Source organism: Clytia hemisphaerica, unplaced genomic scaffold (genome assembly GCF_902728285.1).
Source record: "Clytia hemisphaerica strain Z4C2 unplaced genomic scaffold, Clytia hemisphaerica genome assembly, whole genome shotgun sequence".
Lineage (NCBI taxonomy): Eukaryota > Metazoa > Cnidaria > Hydrozoa > Leptothecata > Clytiidae > Clytia > Clytia hemisphaerica.
In genome coordinates, this window is record NW_027103728.1 from 1,663,469 (window position 1) to 1,680,895 (window position 17,427).

General features: G+C 35.6%; 2 protein-coding genes across 2 annotated transcripts in view; one reads left to right on the top strand and one right to left on the bottom strand.

The window, feature by feature from the left end:
- Positions 1-17,427, top strand: part of LOC136804983 (choline dehydrogenase, mitochondrial-like) — a 291,737-nt gene that overhangs the window by 166,846 nt on the left and 107,464 nt on the right. The gene's annotated exons all lie outside the window — the stretch shown is intronic.
- LOC136804978 (MAP kinase-activating death domain protein-like) lies at positions 709-16,288 on the bottom strand. The gene is made up of 24 exons (XM_067061509.1): positions 15,257-16,288; positions 14,897-15,028; positions 13,842-13,955; positions 13,578-13,658; positions 12,992-13,318; positions 12,503-12,569; positions 12,172-12,357; positions 11,494-11,701; positions 11,092-11,231; positions 10,659-10,820; positions 6,858-6,924; positions 5,859-6,033; positions 5,207-5,513; positions 4,744-4,903; positions 4,103-4,327; positions 3,632-3,764; positions 3,227-3,418; positions 2,716-2,880; positions 2,366-2,438; positions 2,067-2,098; positions 1,842-1,916; positions 1,500-1,569; positions 1,144-1,190; positions 709-848 (listed from the first exon to the last, which is right to left on the bottom strand). Exons 1-24 carry the CDS (start codon positions 16,232-16,234, stop codon positions 732-734), a joined length of 4,233 nt encoding a protein of 1,410 aa, XP_066917610.1. The 5' UTR covers positions 16,235-16,288; the 3' UTR covers positions 709-731.

The window sequence follows — 17,427 nt, forward strand, 5'->3', positions numbered from 1 at the left end:
ACGCAAAGATTTGAGGATCAAATTCTTGACACTGATGATGAAAGAAACCCAAAACGAAAAATATTGTGTGCACTTCGTATAGAAAGTCCTATAAAAAAATAGTTGTGCATCACTAAACTAATCTAATAAATGTGGTGCTATTGCAATCTTGGCAATTTCTAAATTGCTGCGTTTAATTTATGGTATGAAATCACCTATCGATCTTTTCTGATTGCTAATGAGGTGTGAGGAGTATAGGATACACAGATGATGCGTATCACATCGTGTAATTATATAATTAAGTCAGCAAGACTTTTCTTCATGTGAAGTCTTTATTAGCCAAATGATTCTTTCCTTTTTCTAAGAGCCGTTCATTGGACACCCCTTTAGTTGTCCAATGGGAGTTCCATTCACGATTTCTTACCACTGGACGTCCAGAAAACGTCAATTAGACATTCAAAGAACATTTTGTGTCCTCTTCCATTTCTACTGGTGAGAACAATGATTAGAGGAGACAATATCACGCCTTTCTACCTCTAAACATCCAAGGAAACGTCCATTAGAAGTCTAAAGGAGATTTTGTGCCATCTTTGATTTCACTAGTGAGAATATTGATTTGAAGAGACAATACCACGTCTTTCTGCCTCTAGACGTCTAGAAAGCGTCCATTAGGCGTCCAAGAAACGTTTTGTGCCCAGCACAGGATAACCAACACATTACTATGTCCATATCCCTCTCACCATAGTTCATTTCTACTGATCAGAGTTATGACCAGAGGAAATGGTTCCACCAGATGAAGAATGAGATGTATTTTTGGCTGCTGCAATGTAGGAGAACAGACACAAGATGGCGTAACAAATCTCGTTTGCCTGAAAAATTGAAATGAGAGAATGCTTTACACCGAAAATTGCAAATAAGAACAGAACAATATTTTGACGCGAACTAAATTGGTGAATTTGGCAATATAGAAAGCCAACCAAAGTCTTTTTAGCGGAGACTTCGTAGCGATCTGACCTGTTTGTCGAAAACTCTGCCGCTCACATATAGTTCTGCACATAAATACTGAGCATTGAAAAAATTTGTTGGTGCAGGCAAGGAACAAGCAGGTGAAGTTAGAGCAAAGATAATGTAAAACAACAACAAAGATAATGTAAAGAACCAAACCTCTTCGCTGAAGAACTGATGTTTGACTACACTCTGGTTGTGAGGAACTGTAAAGAAAAGTAGAATAAACAGATATGAAGATTGTTTGATAGCTATCGGAAGAGGAGCCTTCAATAAGGGTTAATGACAGATCTGACTATCGGGTTGGATAGTATTAAGTATATATGTTTATCAAGATATTGTGAGCTTTCAAATAGGAACATTTTCTTGGTTATTCCTATTATCAAAAGTTACCAAAAATGTCAAAATTCATTAAAAACAGTATATTTTGGCGTTTCCGGTATTTACAGGCAACTGAATTTCGTCGAATGAAATTCTCTGTTCTTAAAAAGTTATTTTCTATGAAATCATCCTACCGTATTCTTCAACGATCAAAGTGTGCTGCTTGGCGCAACAATTCTTGAGTTGCTTGACATCTACACAAAGCTGAAATAAATATAATAGGATAGACGGGACATTCTAAATATTCGTTCTATGTAAAGGAACGAAATACATGTGACAAGAAAATAAGACAAGCTTGTTGTATAAATTTGCTTTTGGACGAGTATGTGCCCTTGTCACATAAATTGTATTGTAAAGCAAGAAAAACATCATTCATATTTTGACTCTAAAACCACAAAACTTGATAAATACCTGTAAAGATCGAAATATCGTTCAAAGAAAACGTGTTTTATGTTTTGATTCATTTTTGAGTATACCTTTCTTTCAACGAAGACAACGGAAACACCTTCCAGTGATACTTTCAAGATTCCTTGATCGCCAGAGATGGTGTCCTTATAAGAAAAAAGATATCATAAAGAATGAAATGAACGAATGTAAATATTTGATTTTAAAGTAAGGAAAGTAATATTAGTGTAAAATTGTGTAAAAGCATCATGAAAAACGTCAAAGGTTGATGGTTAGGAGAAGAAGTATAAGCTTACCACGACTTTGTAATCATTGACTAAATTGATCCCTGAAAGTAAGAAAATCAAAACTGAATCATTGGAATCGATGCATCACAGTGGAATATAACTGAATCCAAGGACCCTGAGGGCGCTACCGCTTATCGGTCAGGTCGAAATATCATTATTATCAATTTTTTTTCGGTTGGTGACAACGATAGGACCTAAGTGTCCAAAATAGTTACAGCCGTGGCCGTTAACTAATCAAATCCAACTTTTATAAAAATCATTCAAAATCATTTATGCGGAAGAAAAAAAAGAAAAGGCACTGAACATACCTGCACCCTCTTTGTTCAACCTTTCAGCAGCTTTCTTCATACTGTCTTTGATGGAATCGTACAAGGCTTTACACTGACAATTAAAACAATACAAATAATTATCATCAAAACAGGGTTATTTTGTTAGTGAGGTCATTAGTTCAAAATCTGAGCAAATTCATCTACAATCGTGGACAGAAGTGCCATTCCCCCTTCTCCCCCAGAAATCAATATTGGAGCTGGATAAACCAGTTCTGTCCCGAAATGTAGTTAGATTCGTCCAGTAAGATGCTAAGAACAAGTTTTCTGCTGGTAAAGAAACTATGAAATTAGCTGTTAAAAAGAAGAAAGCTTATGGGAAAGTGATTTACCTTTTTAGTGCAGATTTTTTGGAGGTCAGTTTCTTCACCAGTTCGTATCCAAACACAAAGTACTTTGGTTTTTGGTGAACAACTCAAATTGACCACATTTTCATACCACCATCGCTCAATGACATTCCCTTGTGTGCTTTTCAACACCAAACAATCTTCACGAACCTGTCATGGTGGTGAATTTATCATTAGGACAATTAGTAGGTGTATATAAAGATATTGGATACTGATGAAAATTTCTACACAAGCAAACGCCTCATTTTTTCTAATCTATCAATTTGCTGATATTGGAGTAGCCTCGGGGTTGACCACAAACCTTTCCGAATAATATTAAGATATTAGAGACAGACTTTTTTCAAAGCATGTCGCAGGCACAAAAAAACTATAGACGTACCTATTGTCGAGAATGACAATATTCCATCTCTTTTACGTGATAGGGTCTGTACTGAAAAAAGATGGGGAAGTTCGAGGAATAAAGTGAAGAATACACATGACATAATGAAGTACTTACCTCGAGAAAGAACATGAGGCCAGACTGCGTATCACCCAGGTGAACGACAAAGTTTTGAATTTTGATTCGTTTACTTCGAGGGACCAACAGATCGATATCATTACCGGTGACTCCAGTCAAATTGGACAGCAGTTTATCAACACGCTGACTTTGTGCTATACCGATGTGAGCTTTGGCTAACAATCTTCGCACCTTGGGGAAAGAAAGAAAACAGTGGTTAGAAGTTTACAAATTTAGACGACGTTAATAAGACTGAAGATTCTTTATTGAATAATGAGGGTTTTAACTTCCCAAAATCTTCAACAATGATCACAATCAGGTTGAAGAGTTTCTCCACTTGCAAACTTCTTTCCAACGAACAACTATAGTATACTCGGAGTGTGCACTAGATTAATGTAACCTTACCTTAAATTTGATATTTTTTTCAGTGACTCCCATACAGACCATATAGCCGATCATGTTATGAAGCAAGATTCCCAAGAGTTCATCTTCGTCTTCTTCTAAGATTTTTCGTTCCTTCGGTGATAGTGCTTTGTATCTGGTGGAAGGGAGAAATTTATTGTATCGGTCGAGAATAAGCAACACCACTAGCATATCTGACGCCATTTCAATTCATATCGAAAAACGTTTAACATAAGTTATCAACAAAGTGGGCTAAGTATAGGTTAGATGTTTACTGGCAATCTATCGCGGAAAAAAACACGTTTAAAGAAAGGCAGCTAAATAACATTTGGCGAGGTTTATCCCAATCCCAAAGCACTTAGTTTTTTGAATACATAACATTTTGCTCGAGAAAGCTCTCAAATGAGCCGAAATGCAAGGTTACATTGTGCTTGAGGTCCGTATTAGTTTTTTTCTGCTGTGAATTAAATTTACCTAGCAATCAATTCACTGGGGTTCAAATCGAGGCCAGCAGCCTCTCTTTCAACAGCAACGGCATCCAGAAAAGATTGTTCCCAGAAGTCCAGGTTATCCCACATGGTTGAGCGATTTCGTACAATACCTTCGTAGAGATAACGTCGACCAGTACCAGTGACACCTTTGCCGGCTGATTCTAGAACTGTTTCGTGCAATTCGTTCTTATAGAAACGCTTCTTACCACTGAAAAAGTGCAGCAGAAATATATTATAAGATTAATTCAAAAACTTAAAAAATTATTATATATTGTATAGTGTCGTCTTAAACGATATCGCACTTTAGAAAGACATTGAAGATACGTTTAAAGCGAAGAAAAAAGACAAGATGATAATGAAAATTCGCCACTTTGCCAATTGAAGAAAATGACTTCTACAACGCATCATAAAGTCTATTTTAGATTTCAGTCTTCTGAAACTGTGCGATTACTTACGAAAAATATAAACCTTATTTTTTCTGACAAACAAAACTCACACACCACAAAGGGATATCTTAAAAAATGACGTCATTTTTGACGGCGTTTTAAACATTCCTTAACGGGGGGACTTATTGGCGGGGATGTCCAATATCCCGATAATTTTTTTTTACAAAACTGGGCTCACCTGGAGTTGCTCTTACAGACAAGGTAGAGATTCTGATCCTGTACTTTCATTTCTTTCATATCGTTGAGTAAAGTTTTCTTCCTCAGATCTGGAGATTTTTTGGCTTTTGGTGTGGATGATGAGGAGTGATGCATTTCAGGAACTTCAATCAAATCTTCATCTAAAAATTAGATAATTCTTTTTTAACTGTTATTTTTTGAAAAGTTTTGAATATAGAAATAACATACTTTTTACAATGGTTTGTTGCATGGCATACTTCAAGTAGAAACAATCAAGGCAATGTCAAAGTGACATTTTTCACTTTCTGACAGTTTTTTCCAGTTCGGTCACCACCCTTAGAACTAGATCAGGGCCTGAGATTTGATGACAAGCGCTAGTTGAAAATCAAAGAAAAACTATGAAACTGCTTACTACACTGCTAAAAGAACTAACAGGTACAAATGAAACGAAATGAAGATGATACCTCTGTGAAAATGTAAACTGTCAGTACTATTGACTTCATTGGCAGCACCTTGGAGACGATGTGTGCGTTCACCTTTCCCATTCACCACAGCCTTCTCCCCAACAATAGGGGAAGCCAACTCTTCACTATTCTCCATCGTGCCGTCATCCTTATAGCGCTTACCGCAGAAATATCGGTGCGTGACTTCCAGAAAGTCGAAAACGGACGCAAGACCAGCCAGTCCTTTCCATTGAGTGCTGTATTCGTAACCTTCAATGATCAGTTTCAACAACTCCATGTAGCCACGATAGACTCCTCTGGAAATATGCTGAAAATTAATCATAAAAACATTTCGAGACTCTGATTTCAAAATTTTTTTTTTACCGGCGATAAATTTTTACCGGTTAGATTTAGATTACTTTGCTCGTTATTTGTCTCGTTTTCTTTTCATGATTGTTCAGTTGATTGGTGTTTCGTTGTGTTTCCAGCTTCGATTTCTCAGAAAACACAACATCACTTTTTGAAAATTTTGTCGGTCTTTTCAGGTCTTTTGTTTGGTGAATGAATATACATTTCTACCTGAAAATTGTTTACCAAAAAGGTGTCTTGGACATGTGTATATCTCTGTTCTGACAGCTTTCCACCCCCCCCCCCACCAAAGGAAGAAACTTACAATATCAAGAAGAGTATTGGCAGAATATCTTCGATCGATATCCATTTGATTGATCAGGTACTGTCTCAGTTGTTCATGGTTCAAAATCTTTCTCAACTTCTTTTGACTCAACCAACCAATACCGTCGCCGTTCTTGACGTAACCGACCACCTCTGTTATCATTTGTTGATTTTCACTGAAACGCAAAAAACATTGATCTCTAAAGTAAGGACCAGAATGAGCAGTAAAGACATATTTTAAAATTCTTCATTTGAGCCTCGAATAGGATATTCACAGTTGCGGCTTCCATGATGTCGATGGGTTAAAATCTGCATTAGTTTATCCTTAATCTCATGGTCATTGTTTTAAATCGATTCTTATCAATCCTTAGTAGTGTTTCGAGACTTGTAATTTTTATAGGAAATTTCCTCATCGATTGCGTACAATCATGGTTGAAATATAGTGAAAACTCCGGTTATTTTAACCTTTTTCAAGATTTAAAGTTCCGGCGAGAAAGTCGACTTTGAGCTATCTCTTTAATTTAATCGAATATTTCAATTTGGGATGGGTTGGCAGACTTCCAGGCTATATTTTGAGCCTTATTGGACTATTTTTGTATTTTGGATCCTCAGATCCTAAGGTCCTAAGTGCTAAGTCTAGCGTTAAAACTCAGAGTTAAAACTCTACCCTTTGAACCTACTTTAGAGCACTTACAAATCGATTGTGGTTTCAAAACTTCCCGGTGAATTTCCCTTTTTTCCCAAATATCATGACCTTGATTGTAAATATTGTATTGTTACAATACTGCCTATTTGACCTTGACATAATGTTTAATAATCTTAACAATCTTAACAATTGCCCCTGAACAGCTGTTTTAAAAATGCTTTTCCAAAGAACTTTCTTCATGGGTAAAAGCAAAGAGTGTAATTGTCCGGAAGCAATTGGCAGGGAGGGATCCTCCGGGGTAACTGTCAATGATGAGAAATTGCTTTCTTTAGAAAGAAGAGGCAGATAACTGACCTGTTATAAACACTCTGGGATGCACCTCGAAGAGATTCAAAACCTTCCATGATCGTCCTGTCCAATGCTGAAAAAAATTCGTAAAATTGTGCTTTTGAAAACTATTCAGCGGTTAGTTTAATTCTAGGGTTTTTTAGTATCTTCAGTGACGGTCAACGGGTAGCTCCAAAGGTTTCTATGGAAACAGGGCTATAAAAACGGTAAAGCTTTTGGAGATAAGTATTTTAAATTTAAATGTAAGTTTTGCTCTTACAAGAATTTATAACTATTTACTAATTCAAATATTCCAAAGAGCAAAACTTACTAATTCAAGTATTTCAAAGTGTAAGATTTACTAATCTGAAAAATTCTAAAATGTAAACTTTATAAATTCAAGCAGTTTAAGGTGTAAACTAATCTTAGTATTTCAAAATGTAAATTTGTGAACTTTAATGTAGATTTTCTTTGACAGAAGGGTGAAGGGTTAGCTCATGTTTACAAAACAAACTACTTTATGACTATCCACTTGTTACACTGCATGGAGGCTGAAAGAACTGATATTGATAACAAACAGTATCAAAAATCAAAAATTAACTTAATTTTGAAAATCAAAACAGTAGTGTATGCTTATTCTGTTTTTTAATTTTATTGTTGAAAATAGAAATAGCACTTCTCCTTCGTCACACCAGCTAGCAAACAGTTGGACAAAGCGTAAATAAGGTTGGTTACACTTGAGGTTCTTCAGCCAGAGTATTGATTAGGTAGCCGAACCAAGAGCAGATAGTTCTTCTAGAAATTTGAAAGCACTTTGGATCATGGATCTGAAATCAAGTTTGATGTATGTACTTTTTGATTCCTTACACTATTGCAGATGGATGCAGAAGTGCTTTTCGATTGGAAAAGAAGGGTTACGCGATTAATTCTTCGGTTACGCCGAAAATGACCATGGTTGCGAGAAACAAGTTAAAATGCTTCACATATGGTTTGCGTACGTTCGTAAAGTCTACAGTGGTTGTCGAAATTTCGAGCATTAGCCAATACATTTGTCCAATTTATGACTTGCTGTTAAAGGACGAAGACTACATTGAAAAGGAGAATTCAGAAATTTACACTTCGGTTTCTATTGGACAATCACCAAACAATATCGTGGAGGTCTCAAAACCTTTCGAAAGTTTTTAGAGTTGTTCGGTTGGTAAGAACCAGGGTTTCACATCAGGGATTTATCTTATCAAGGACACTCAAAAATATTGTGATATGTCAGACACTGCGAATCAATGGATAAAGATACAACACAGAGTTATCACTAATTCTGAAGGAGCTTTCACCAAATACATGTATTGGCATAAAGTAGACCATGCAAGTGGTGGACATTGGTTTGGCTTGACTGATATGAACACAGAGACGGAAGGGAAATTGAACACTTTGATTCGCCTTGAAATACGATTGGAGGATGGTCGTTATTTGTATGTTATCTTCAAAGGTTTTTACGTTGAGAATGAGACGAATGGATTTCGACTTCATACAGGTGACTATGTAGAGGGCGACGAATAGCTTGGTAATCTATGGAAAACACACGACCTTATGAGGTTTTCAGCAAGGGATCAAGATTTCGACAAGCACACAGGATCCTGTAGCTAAATTTCTGGAAACTATGGATGGTGGTATAATGCGTGTATCGGGATCGATTTTAACAGTTTGAGATTTAGGAGTGGCGCTGATATATACTATTTTAATGAAGGGAGCATGTATATCAAAATCACCGACTGAAACGATTCTGGTGATCACTGTGAAATGACTGGAAATAACAATGGTTGTTGCTGTACAAAAACCCCTTGTTGGAATTCTTTTTCTTTTTTTTTTTAATTTTGGAATTTTTGATTGCTGTACTAGATTTGTATAAATAGGTATTATTTATGAGAAAGTTATTGTACGAAGTTGTAAATGTTTTGATTTTTCCACTGTTTGGATTTAAATGTTTTATAATCTTTCAATAGTTTTAGATAAATATATTATCAGAGACCAAAACTTCCATTAAACGTTGATATCGTTGTGACATTATGGTACACTATGATGTAAACAATGATGTAAACAATGATGTAAACAATGATGTAAACAATGATGTAAACAATGATGTAAACAATGATGTAAACAATGATGTAAACAATGATGTAAACAAATGATGTAAACAATGATGTAAACAATGATGTAACAATGATGTAAACAATTGATGTAAACAATGATGTAAACAATGATGTAACAATGATGTAAACAATGATGTAAACAATGATGTAAACAATGATGTAAACAATGATGTAAACAATGATGTAAACAATGATGTAAGCAATGATGTAAACAATGATGTAAACAATGATGTAAACTACTATTAGAAAAACAACTATGATGTAAACAATGATGTGAACTATTAGAAAAACAACTTGATGTAAACTATGATGTAAACTATGATGTAAACAATGATGTAAACAATGATGTAAACAATGATGTAAACAATGATGTAAACAATGATGTAAACAATGATGTAAACAATGATGTAAACAATGATGTAAACAATGATGTAAACAATGATGTAAACAATGATGTAAACAATGATGTAACCAATGATGTAAACAATGATGTAAACTATTAGAAAAACAACTTGATGTAAACAATGATGTAAACAATGATGTAAACTATGATGTAAACTATGATGTAAACAATGATGTAAACAATGATGTAAACAATAATTATGTAAACAATGATGTAAACAATGATGTAAACAATGTAACAATGATAAACAATGATGTAAACAATGATGTAAACAATGATGTAAACAATGATGTAAACAATGATGTAAACAATGATGTAAACTATTATGTAAACAATGATGTAAACAATGATGTAAACTATGATGTAAACTATGATGTAAACTATTAGAAAAACAACTTGATGTAAACTATGATGTAAACTAATAGAAAAACAACTTGATGTAAACAATGATGTAAACAATGATGTAAACTACTATTAGAAAAACAACTATGATGTAAACAATGATGTAAACTATGATGTAAACTATGATGTAAACATTGATGTAAACAATGATGTAAACAATGATGTAAACAATGATGTAAACTTTTAGAGAAACAACTTGATGGTTCTTATGCCAGGCTTTTGGGAAGATTAAAAATCTGTCTTGGCAAGACCATTCTACAAAGTCCAAGAAAACCAATCTCTTGGGTTCCAATTTGCTGGGCACTGTTTCCGTGCTTCTTCCCAAATCACAACGAAGCTTCTGTTGTGAAAACCAAAGCTAGTTGCACGCCAATCTAGAAAACTCACTTTTCCAGACACAGTGAGTACTCTTAGGTGCCAAATAAACGCCCCCCCCCCCCCCGCTGTTAATTTTTCGAATTTTTTTCAACCCCCCCGGGGACCTTATTAGGACCCCCCCCCCCGTTTATTAATTTTTGAAAAAATTCCCAGCTACCAAAAGGAAAGTTCCTTGTTTTACTCTAAACAGCCTAAATTTAGTCTATTTTGAACCTTTTTAAGGTTTTTAAAGGTCCATTTTCCAACCCCCCGGTAATTAGGTCCCCCTTGTTTATTTAATTTGAAAATTTTTTCCAACCCCCCATTTATTTGGCACCTAAGAGTAAAGTAGGGGGAAACTGGACTCAAAAAAGGTGCTCTTAGAGCCGCCATAAGAGACTATGACAGATGGCGTCAGAGGGTGCAACAGTCCATTATCTCGAACCCAATAAAGTATCTCTAGACGTCCCTCCTATTGAAATACTAAAGTGTTATCACTTACTCAACAAATTGACTTACGGCTTTTTTGAATAGCAGAGATAGATTGTGCTTTATAGAGATGTGTTTGAGGTGAAGAGAGGTCTGTGTTGAAGCTTTGCATGCTGGTCATTGAAACCACACTGCTGTTCGAATCTATTGATAGTCGAGATTGAAGCTTCGGGCGGATACTGCCGAAAAAATCTGAAGAAACAAAGATAAAGTTCAAACTGTGCCGCTTTAACTTATAAAATGATTTTATTTTGGTACAGCTAGATGCTATCATTACCACCAAAAATACTAATTAATTTTTGTTTGAATTTCAATTAAACAATACCTAAAAGGGGGAGCCAACTATTTTTAATGCGAAAAACAGCAAATTATAAGAGAAAAATCTACCCACATCAAATGTCAATTATGTCACTCGCGAAAATCGATAAGAGAGAGAGCTATAAATTTGATGGACGATACTTACTTCTCAGTTTAACGGGAGCTCTCTCGGAAGAAGGCGAATCAGTGGGCGTTGAATCAATGCTCGCCCCTCCGCCACTGTCTTTTGAATTCAATGACGCTTTCCGACTTTGTGGGGCACTGTTTGAAACATCTTCTTCTGACCTGAAAACAATAACATTTAAAGATAGGAATTGAGATCCTGTTTAAACAAGGCTTGGTCATATTTCCTTCCCTCAGAGCTTAAATCAGGATTCAATCTGGAGCACAAGCTTTTTTTAACTGAATCATTTGTTTCTCAAAAATTGTAAAAATATTCTCTCCTCAATCGGTTTTCATGTAAACAAAGTTTTTGAATCGTAATCTTGTAAGTGAATGAATAATATAGAATATGGTATATAATTTCAGACAAAAGTCGTCGTCTTACCGATATGCAGGCATTGTTATAACACTGTTGGGAAGTCCAATTTCAGGATGAGGTGTCCCTGAATACGAACAGTCGAACATGGAAGCTGAGTCGTGAGCTTGGTCGAAGATTTCATCGTCTGATGTGTCGTCAGTGTCGTCAGAAGTTGTACAACAGCTGCAGTTATCGCAATCGTGCACGTTGTCATCGTTTCCATCTTCATCGTCCTCTGTAATAAATTGATTCGATTGTAAAATTTGCTAGTCCAGTTTTCATCTAATTAGCTACTGAATTAAGCTTTGTGGCCACACTTTTCGGACATACCGCTTATTAGAGGGTGGCGCTCTCCTCATTTCTTGTTTCAGGTTTGGCGCTCGTTGGAGGTTTGCGCAAAATAGAGGAAAGACTTAGTTTCTTGTGATCTTTGATCAGGCCAAGACCACTTCTTCTTTAACGGAGATCTTTCATTAAAAATCTTTTGTTTCAAATAGAAAGAGATGTGGGGCAAGACTTCATTCCCTCCTTTTCTTCTGTTTATGAAAAATAGAATGAGTTCTGTTGATCTAAATTCTGCTTACGCTAGCACCCGCGCGTCTAATGTCTATACCCGGGAAAAAAATTTCCATACCAAGTTTTAAATTAAGTCCTACAAACGTTGAAAGTTTTTTGTCTTTGCTAATATCGAACGAAATTGACTACCTAACATCGATCCCTCTTCTTCGATGGTGGAAGGAATTTGACCACTGTCCGATTCAGAATCGTCCGAATCTTCGTAAAGATCGCAACCAAGTCTTGAGTGTGGATTGTGCACTTGAAAGAATAATGGCTGCACGTAATGACTGTACCATTTCGGTTTGTCCCCAATGATTCGGGGATCCAGAATTCCTGAAAGAGTGGAAATAAAAACGAAAATCACAGCATTGAGGCGAAACTGTATACAAACAGAGCGCGAGTAATGTAGCTCTGGGATATCAAGCTTGTTTGAAAATTAACAATGTAAAAAAAAAAAGTATATGGGGAGTTTATTTACCATTTTGAACTTTTCTGAAGACAGTGTTGTCTGGGTTGACCATATATTCAGCGAAAAACTCCACAGCCTAAGGTTAAGAGAAACGATTAATTGACATAATTATGTACAATTTGATATCGGTATGAAATCCCTCATCGGTTTCAATTCTCCAATAGATCGGAATGTAATCTAATCGAGCCACAATCCAATCCGAAAATAGCATCAATATTTGATCGAGACAGACTGATTTCGCTTCCGTTTAATTGAAATCGTCTGGGCTTTTCATTAATAAGGCACCATTAGTCAAATACTTTTTTAGCTACAATGCCTCTATAGCTCGAATGTTTCCTTAGCTCAAATTAGTTATCTGGTCCCTTCAGTTAACAATGCCTTATAAACATGTCAATATAAATAGAATTTTCTATAACTCGAACAAATAAAATGTTCCCTGTGATAGTTTGAGTTATGGAGTCTCCACTGTATAACCCTTTGAAAAGGTGGCCATGTTACCTGGGTATCAACCAAGGCACGGATGTAACTTGACTCTTCACTCCTTGAACTGATAAAAACATCCTTCAAGAACGCAACCACAGGTCGAGGATATAATCGAAGAACTCTAGTATGTTTGGTGAAATTCGACAAAATATTTGGTGAACAAAAGAATTTGACCAGCGCTGATCGGACAGCAATATCAACAGAATCCATATCATTGCCATAGAGCGATTGACTTGATTTGTCGTCATCTGGATGTTCTGTTTGAAGACGAGATGTGGGCGCAGGTGGTTTGTTGTTGTAGAGATCAACAGGTGGGGAAGAGAGTGACATGTGTGATAGACACTGGAAGAGAAACAAATTCAAATGAACTGTATGCAATCCATAAAATGAATTATTGGTTCTCAAATCAGTAGTGTAGACAAAGGGTGCAAATTTCATGCTAAAGAGCAGATTTTTCTGACAACTATAAATACTTTTTCATATTACGAATGGATAATTACTGTGTTGAAAAAAAAATCCTATTCTCCTGCAAAATAACACAGTCCCCAACACAGTTATCTACCAAATTAATTGAATAGTTTTTTTATATAGTAAATTATACTTTTCTTAGTTGATTGCGTAGAGTTGTTCCCTCAGGTTCAGGGAGGTTTGGTATCTCATCCATTTGTAGAGGTACCGACATCTGAAGAACAAAAAATGAAAACATTCAAGAATAAGTGAATGAGTGAAAGAAACTTTAATGTGAAATTCTATGGTAAATTTTAAACCTTCATCTAAATAAACAGATTTAATTTATCATATTCAAACATCTGAAAGTGCTGGTCGAGACACTGTAACAATTTAACGATTCCTTCAGAGTCCTTACCTTATTGGTATCCAGGTCTACAATGAGGACATCTGTGGGAACTTCAAAATTCGTTTTTAATGCAAAGAAGCTTGATGGAATGCCAATAACATAAGGTGTGGGCGCAAGAAGAAGCTGAAGAGAAAATGAATAAGATTTAGTAACAGTGGGTATAAATTCAGCCTATTCGTGATATGCACCATTGCAATGTCAACGGAACCAACATATTAAATGATTTTACGTCACTTTTAGGTCACTTACAACCAACCAACTGTTGGGTCCGTGATGTAATGTCAGAAGACATTGCAATGGCGCATATCATGAATTGTACTAACTAGAAGTTTATTTGAAAATTAAAGTTTGAAGCAGCTTGAAGCAATGACTTCTTCTTTAATACACATTGTTTTTTTTATAAGCATAAAAAACTTCGAATAAGGCTTGGAGAGGCTATAGATGAGGGCTTGACAAGGCTGTTAAATGTTTTTGCGGATGCTTATATTCCAAGGGAAATTTTAGGGGAATTCCCGAAATCTGTAAAATCCGTAAAATCGAAACCAAGCGAAAAACAGCGCAAATCAGGAAAATTCATTTTTCATAGGCTTAATAATGTAATGCTTAGTACATGCCTAAATATTTGCCATACATGAGACTAGATAGATGTCTATCCATCTATCTATCTAGTATAACTTTGATAACTTTGATATGATAAAAATATTTCCATGCATAGCATGCCATAAATAATGAAAAGAAACAAAACAAATGGGCCATTTCATTTTTTTATCCATACAGGGGGTGGACGAACATTTCAAGAGCCGGGTAATCTGAGAAAAATTTCCAGGGGGTGTTTTTTCATTTTTCCATTGGGGTTAAATATTATTTTTAAATTTCCAGGGGGTAAAAGACTGATTTTAGTTCGTCCACCCTCACTTTTAGGTATGAAGAGAATTTTTCCAAGTGTTTTTTTGGAAATTATACCATTTTCCAGGGGGTATTCACACATTTTCAATAATTTTCTTTTGCCTTGAAAAGCTTTGTCCACCCCCCCTGTATGTTTTTTTAATGGAACAGCCCAATACCTGCTCAGCATTTTTCATGCACGTCGGTAACAAAGGAATGATGGGAAACATGTATTCCAGAGGATAAAGCATTGATGTTAAAGCCATCACACTGATTGATAGAGCATTGTAGTCGCTAGATTGCAGTACCACCTTGAAAAATAAAAAAATACTTTGCTTGGAACAGTATCAGTCATGGAAAATCTTTACTTAAAAATATATTGCATATTTTTCATACAAGCAATCAGGTGTTTTGATGAATTCAGAGTTTGGTAACCATAACAGCTTAATTAATCATAAAATTCCTTTATATATGAAAGCACAACAAGAGTGTATTTCCTTATAGAGGAAGAACTATAGTGGAGAATAAGTTGAACAAACCTTGTGTTCCAGCATGATACAAGTTAAAATTTTCAAACAAGTTTCAATGCCAAGCAATTCCAAAGGTAAATGAATAGGGAAGTCCAAGAAACTAAATCTACTTTTCTCAGGTAAAGCAAATGTCAATGGTGGTTGAATATGTCTTGGTAGTAGTTCAACTTCCACTCGATTTACTCCAGCAATTGGTAATGGAATTTTCAAGAAATTTCTTATCCAATCATCAATCTCCAAGAGTTCAGATTTAAGCTGTTGTGAGTTCAGTAATGAATTGTCACAAAACAATGACCAGTTTCTACACTCCAATAACGGTAATGACTGTCCAATGTTTTGATTTGAGTCAAAGAAGGCAAAACTTTCTTTACTCCATAATGGTCCTAAGTTCTTTTGAGCGCACCTTGAGTCTACTAGTTTACGAAAGACAAACAAGCACTCTCGAAATGTCGAAAAGAATGGGTAGCTTGATATTATGCACACACTAGTCAAAGAATAACATAGAACAGAGTTTTTATGCAAGTTTTTCTGAGCTCTTTCTGGATTTACTGGTGTACTGTGCGTCCTACATAACCTCTTTTTAGAATTAGTTCTTCTTACGACCCCTGTGTCTGGATTAGATGCAGAATCATCAACAGAGCTTGCGGATCCATTAGAGCTAGTCGATAATCTTTTATCAAGTCTATTTTTATTTTTAGGGATATCTCCAAGACAAGGCCTAAAAAAGTTGCAACAAATTCCATAGCGAGTGATTCCGGTTTCCTTGTCCGTCAGAGTGAAAACAAATGAATTCATTTGGCGAATACTGAATGGTTTTGATGCTGTAGCACATCCTTCAGGTTGGCAAAAGAAGATTACATCTGGTGGCAAAGGAAAATCTTTGTGATCAGTTTCGGGATATTTCCGAAGCAGTTCAGGTGATTGAGTTGAATCAACAGTTGGTCTCTTCAAGCCAACAACTGCAACATACTCTACTAATCTAGCCATGATATTGACAAAAATATAACCATAATCTGATTTTTTTGTTATGAATATTTGGAATCTAAAATTAGAAAAAATTTATTTTCCAAAAAGCCTAGCCCTACATTGAACATTGACTCTTGATAACAGAGGGAAATTTATTGTACAGCTGTGTTCCCCTCTCAAATTTCCTCAAATTGAAAATGAAGAATGTGCTTAGTAAATCAGATCCGAACATAATATATACATAATACAAGATAAAATACTGTCCATTCTTGGAACCGTTGAGATGAAGGAGAGTTCCCAGACATATTGCTACAGGAGGTTCAAAACACTATCAAAAAGATGAGGAACAGGAAATCACCTAGCATGGACCAGATCACAGCAGAAGCACTCAAAGCAGATGCTTCTTCACATTTTTAGAAATGTCACCCTCACATAAAAAAGACGATTTGCTTGGTCAAAGATGTATGAAAGAAAAGGCAAGGTGCTTCATAATAGATGTTTTTGTAGTGGTTGCGGCAATACATGCAATCTTTATAATGAAAAAAATCATAGAAAAAAGCCATGTGAAATCATACGCACATTGGATTTAAAGCTTCTTTAAACAGTGCGGCTCGAATTTTGATATTTGAGGATTACGATTTTACCAGCTTTTTAGCGATTTTTGCCTCGCTAACCCAAATATTGCAGCCGAAAGATCGAAATTAGAATTTTTCAGCGTTCCAAAAAAAAAGCATAGCAAAATACATCTTTTGGTCAATGGGTTTTTTCTGACGTTCTTCCTTCGAAGAATATCGATCACTTGTTTTTGGCTTGAGCATGCGAGAATAGCTTGCGTTTTTGCGTGGGTGCTTTAAGATAATGGGGCAATCTTGCGCCAAGGGCGCTGCTTAGTTTTCGCCTTATTTTACGCCCACGATAGAATGGTCCAAATACGGGGGTGTTACAAATGATAAACTATCTTATTTTGTAATGTTTATTTTCTGAGAGATAGAAATAGTATATTGAATATTATTAACTTATTCATTTAAGTATTTTTGAGCGCAAATTTAAATATATGGCTAAATAACAAGCTGATGGCAGCTCTGATTTTTCCTCAAACCCCCGGAAAAAGTTTTTTTGCCGACTTAGCTATTTTACAAATCTCGGAAAAGAACTCTTATTGGAATTCCGATACCTAGCCCGATTGGTTAATTTCGAAACAGCTTCAAGAAAGT

Bases quoted from the DNA above. Each gene is read 5' to 3' on its own strand.
- LOC136804978 (XM_067061509.1), bottom strand. From the start codon at position 16,234: ATGGCTAGATTAGTAGAGTATGTTGCAGTTGTTGGCTTGAAGAGACCA. The intron at 13,659-13,841 runs GTAAGGACTCTG...TTTGTTCTTCAG, and splicing joins TAGACCTGGATACCAATAAG to ATGTCGGTACCTCTACAAAT. The intron at 12,570-12,991 runs GTAACATGGCCA...TCTTAACCTTAG, and splicing joins GTGCCTTGGTTGATACCCAG to GCTGTGGAGTTTTTCGCTGA.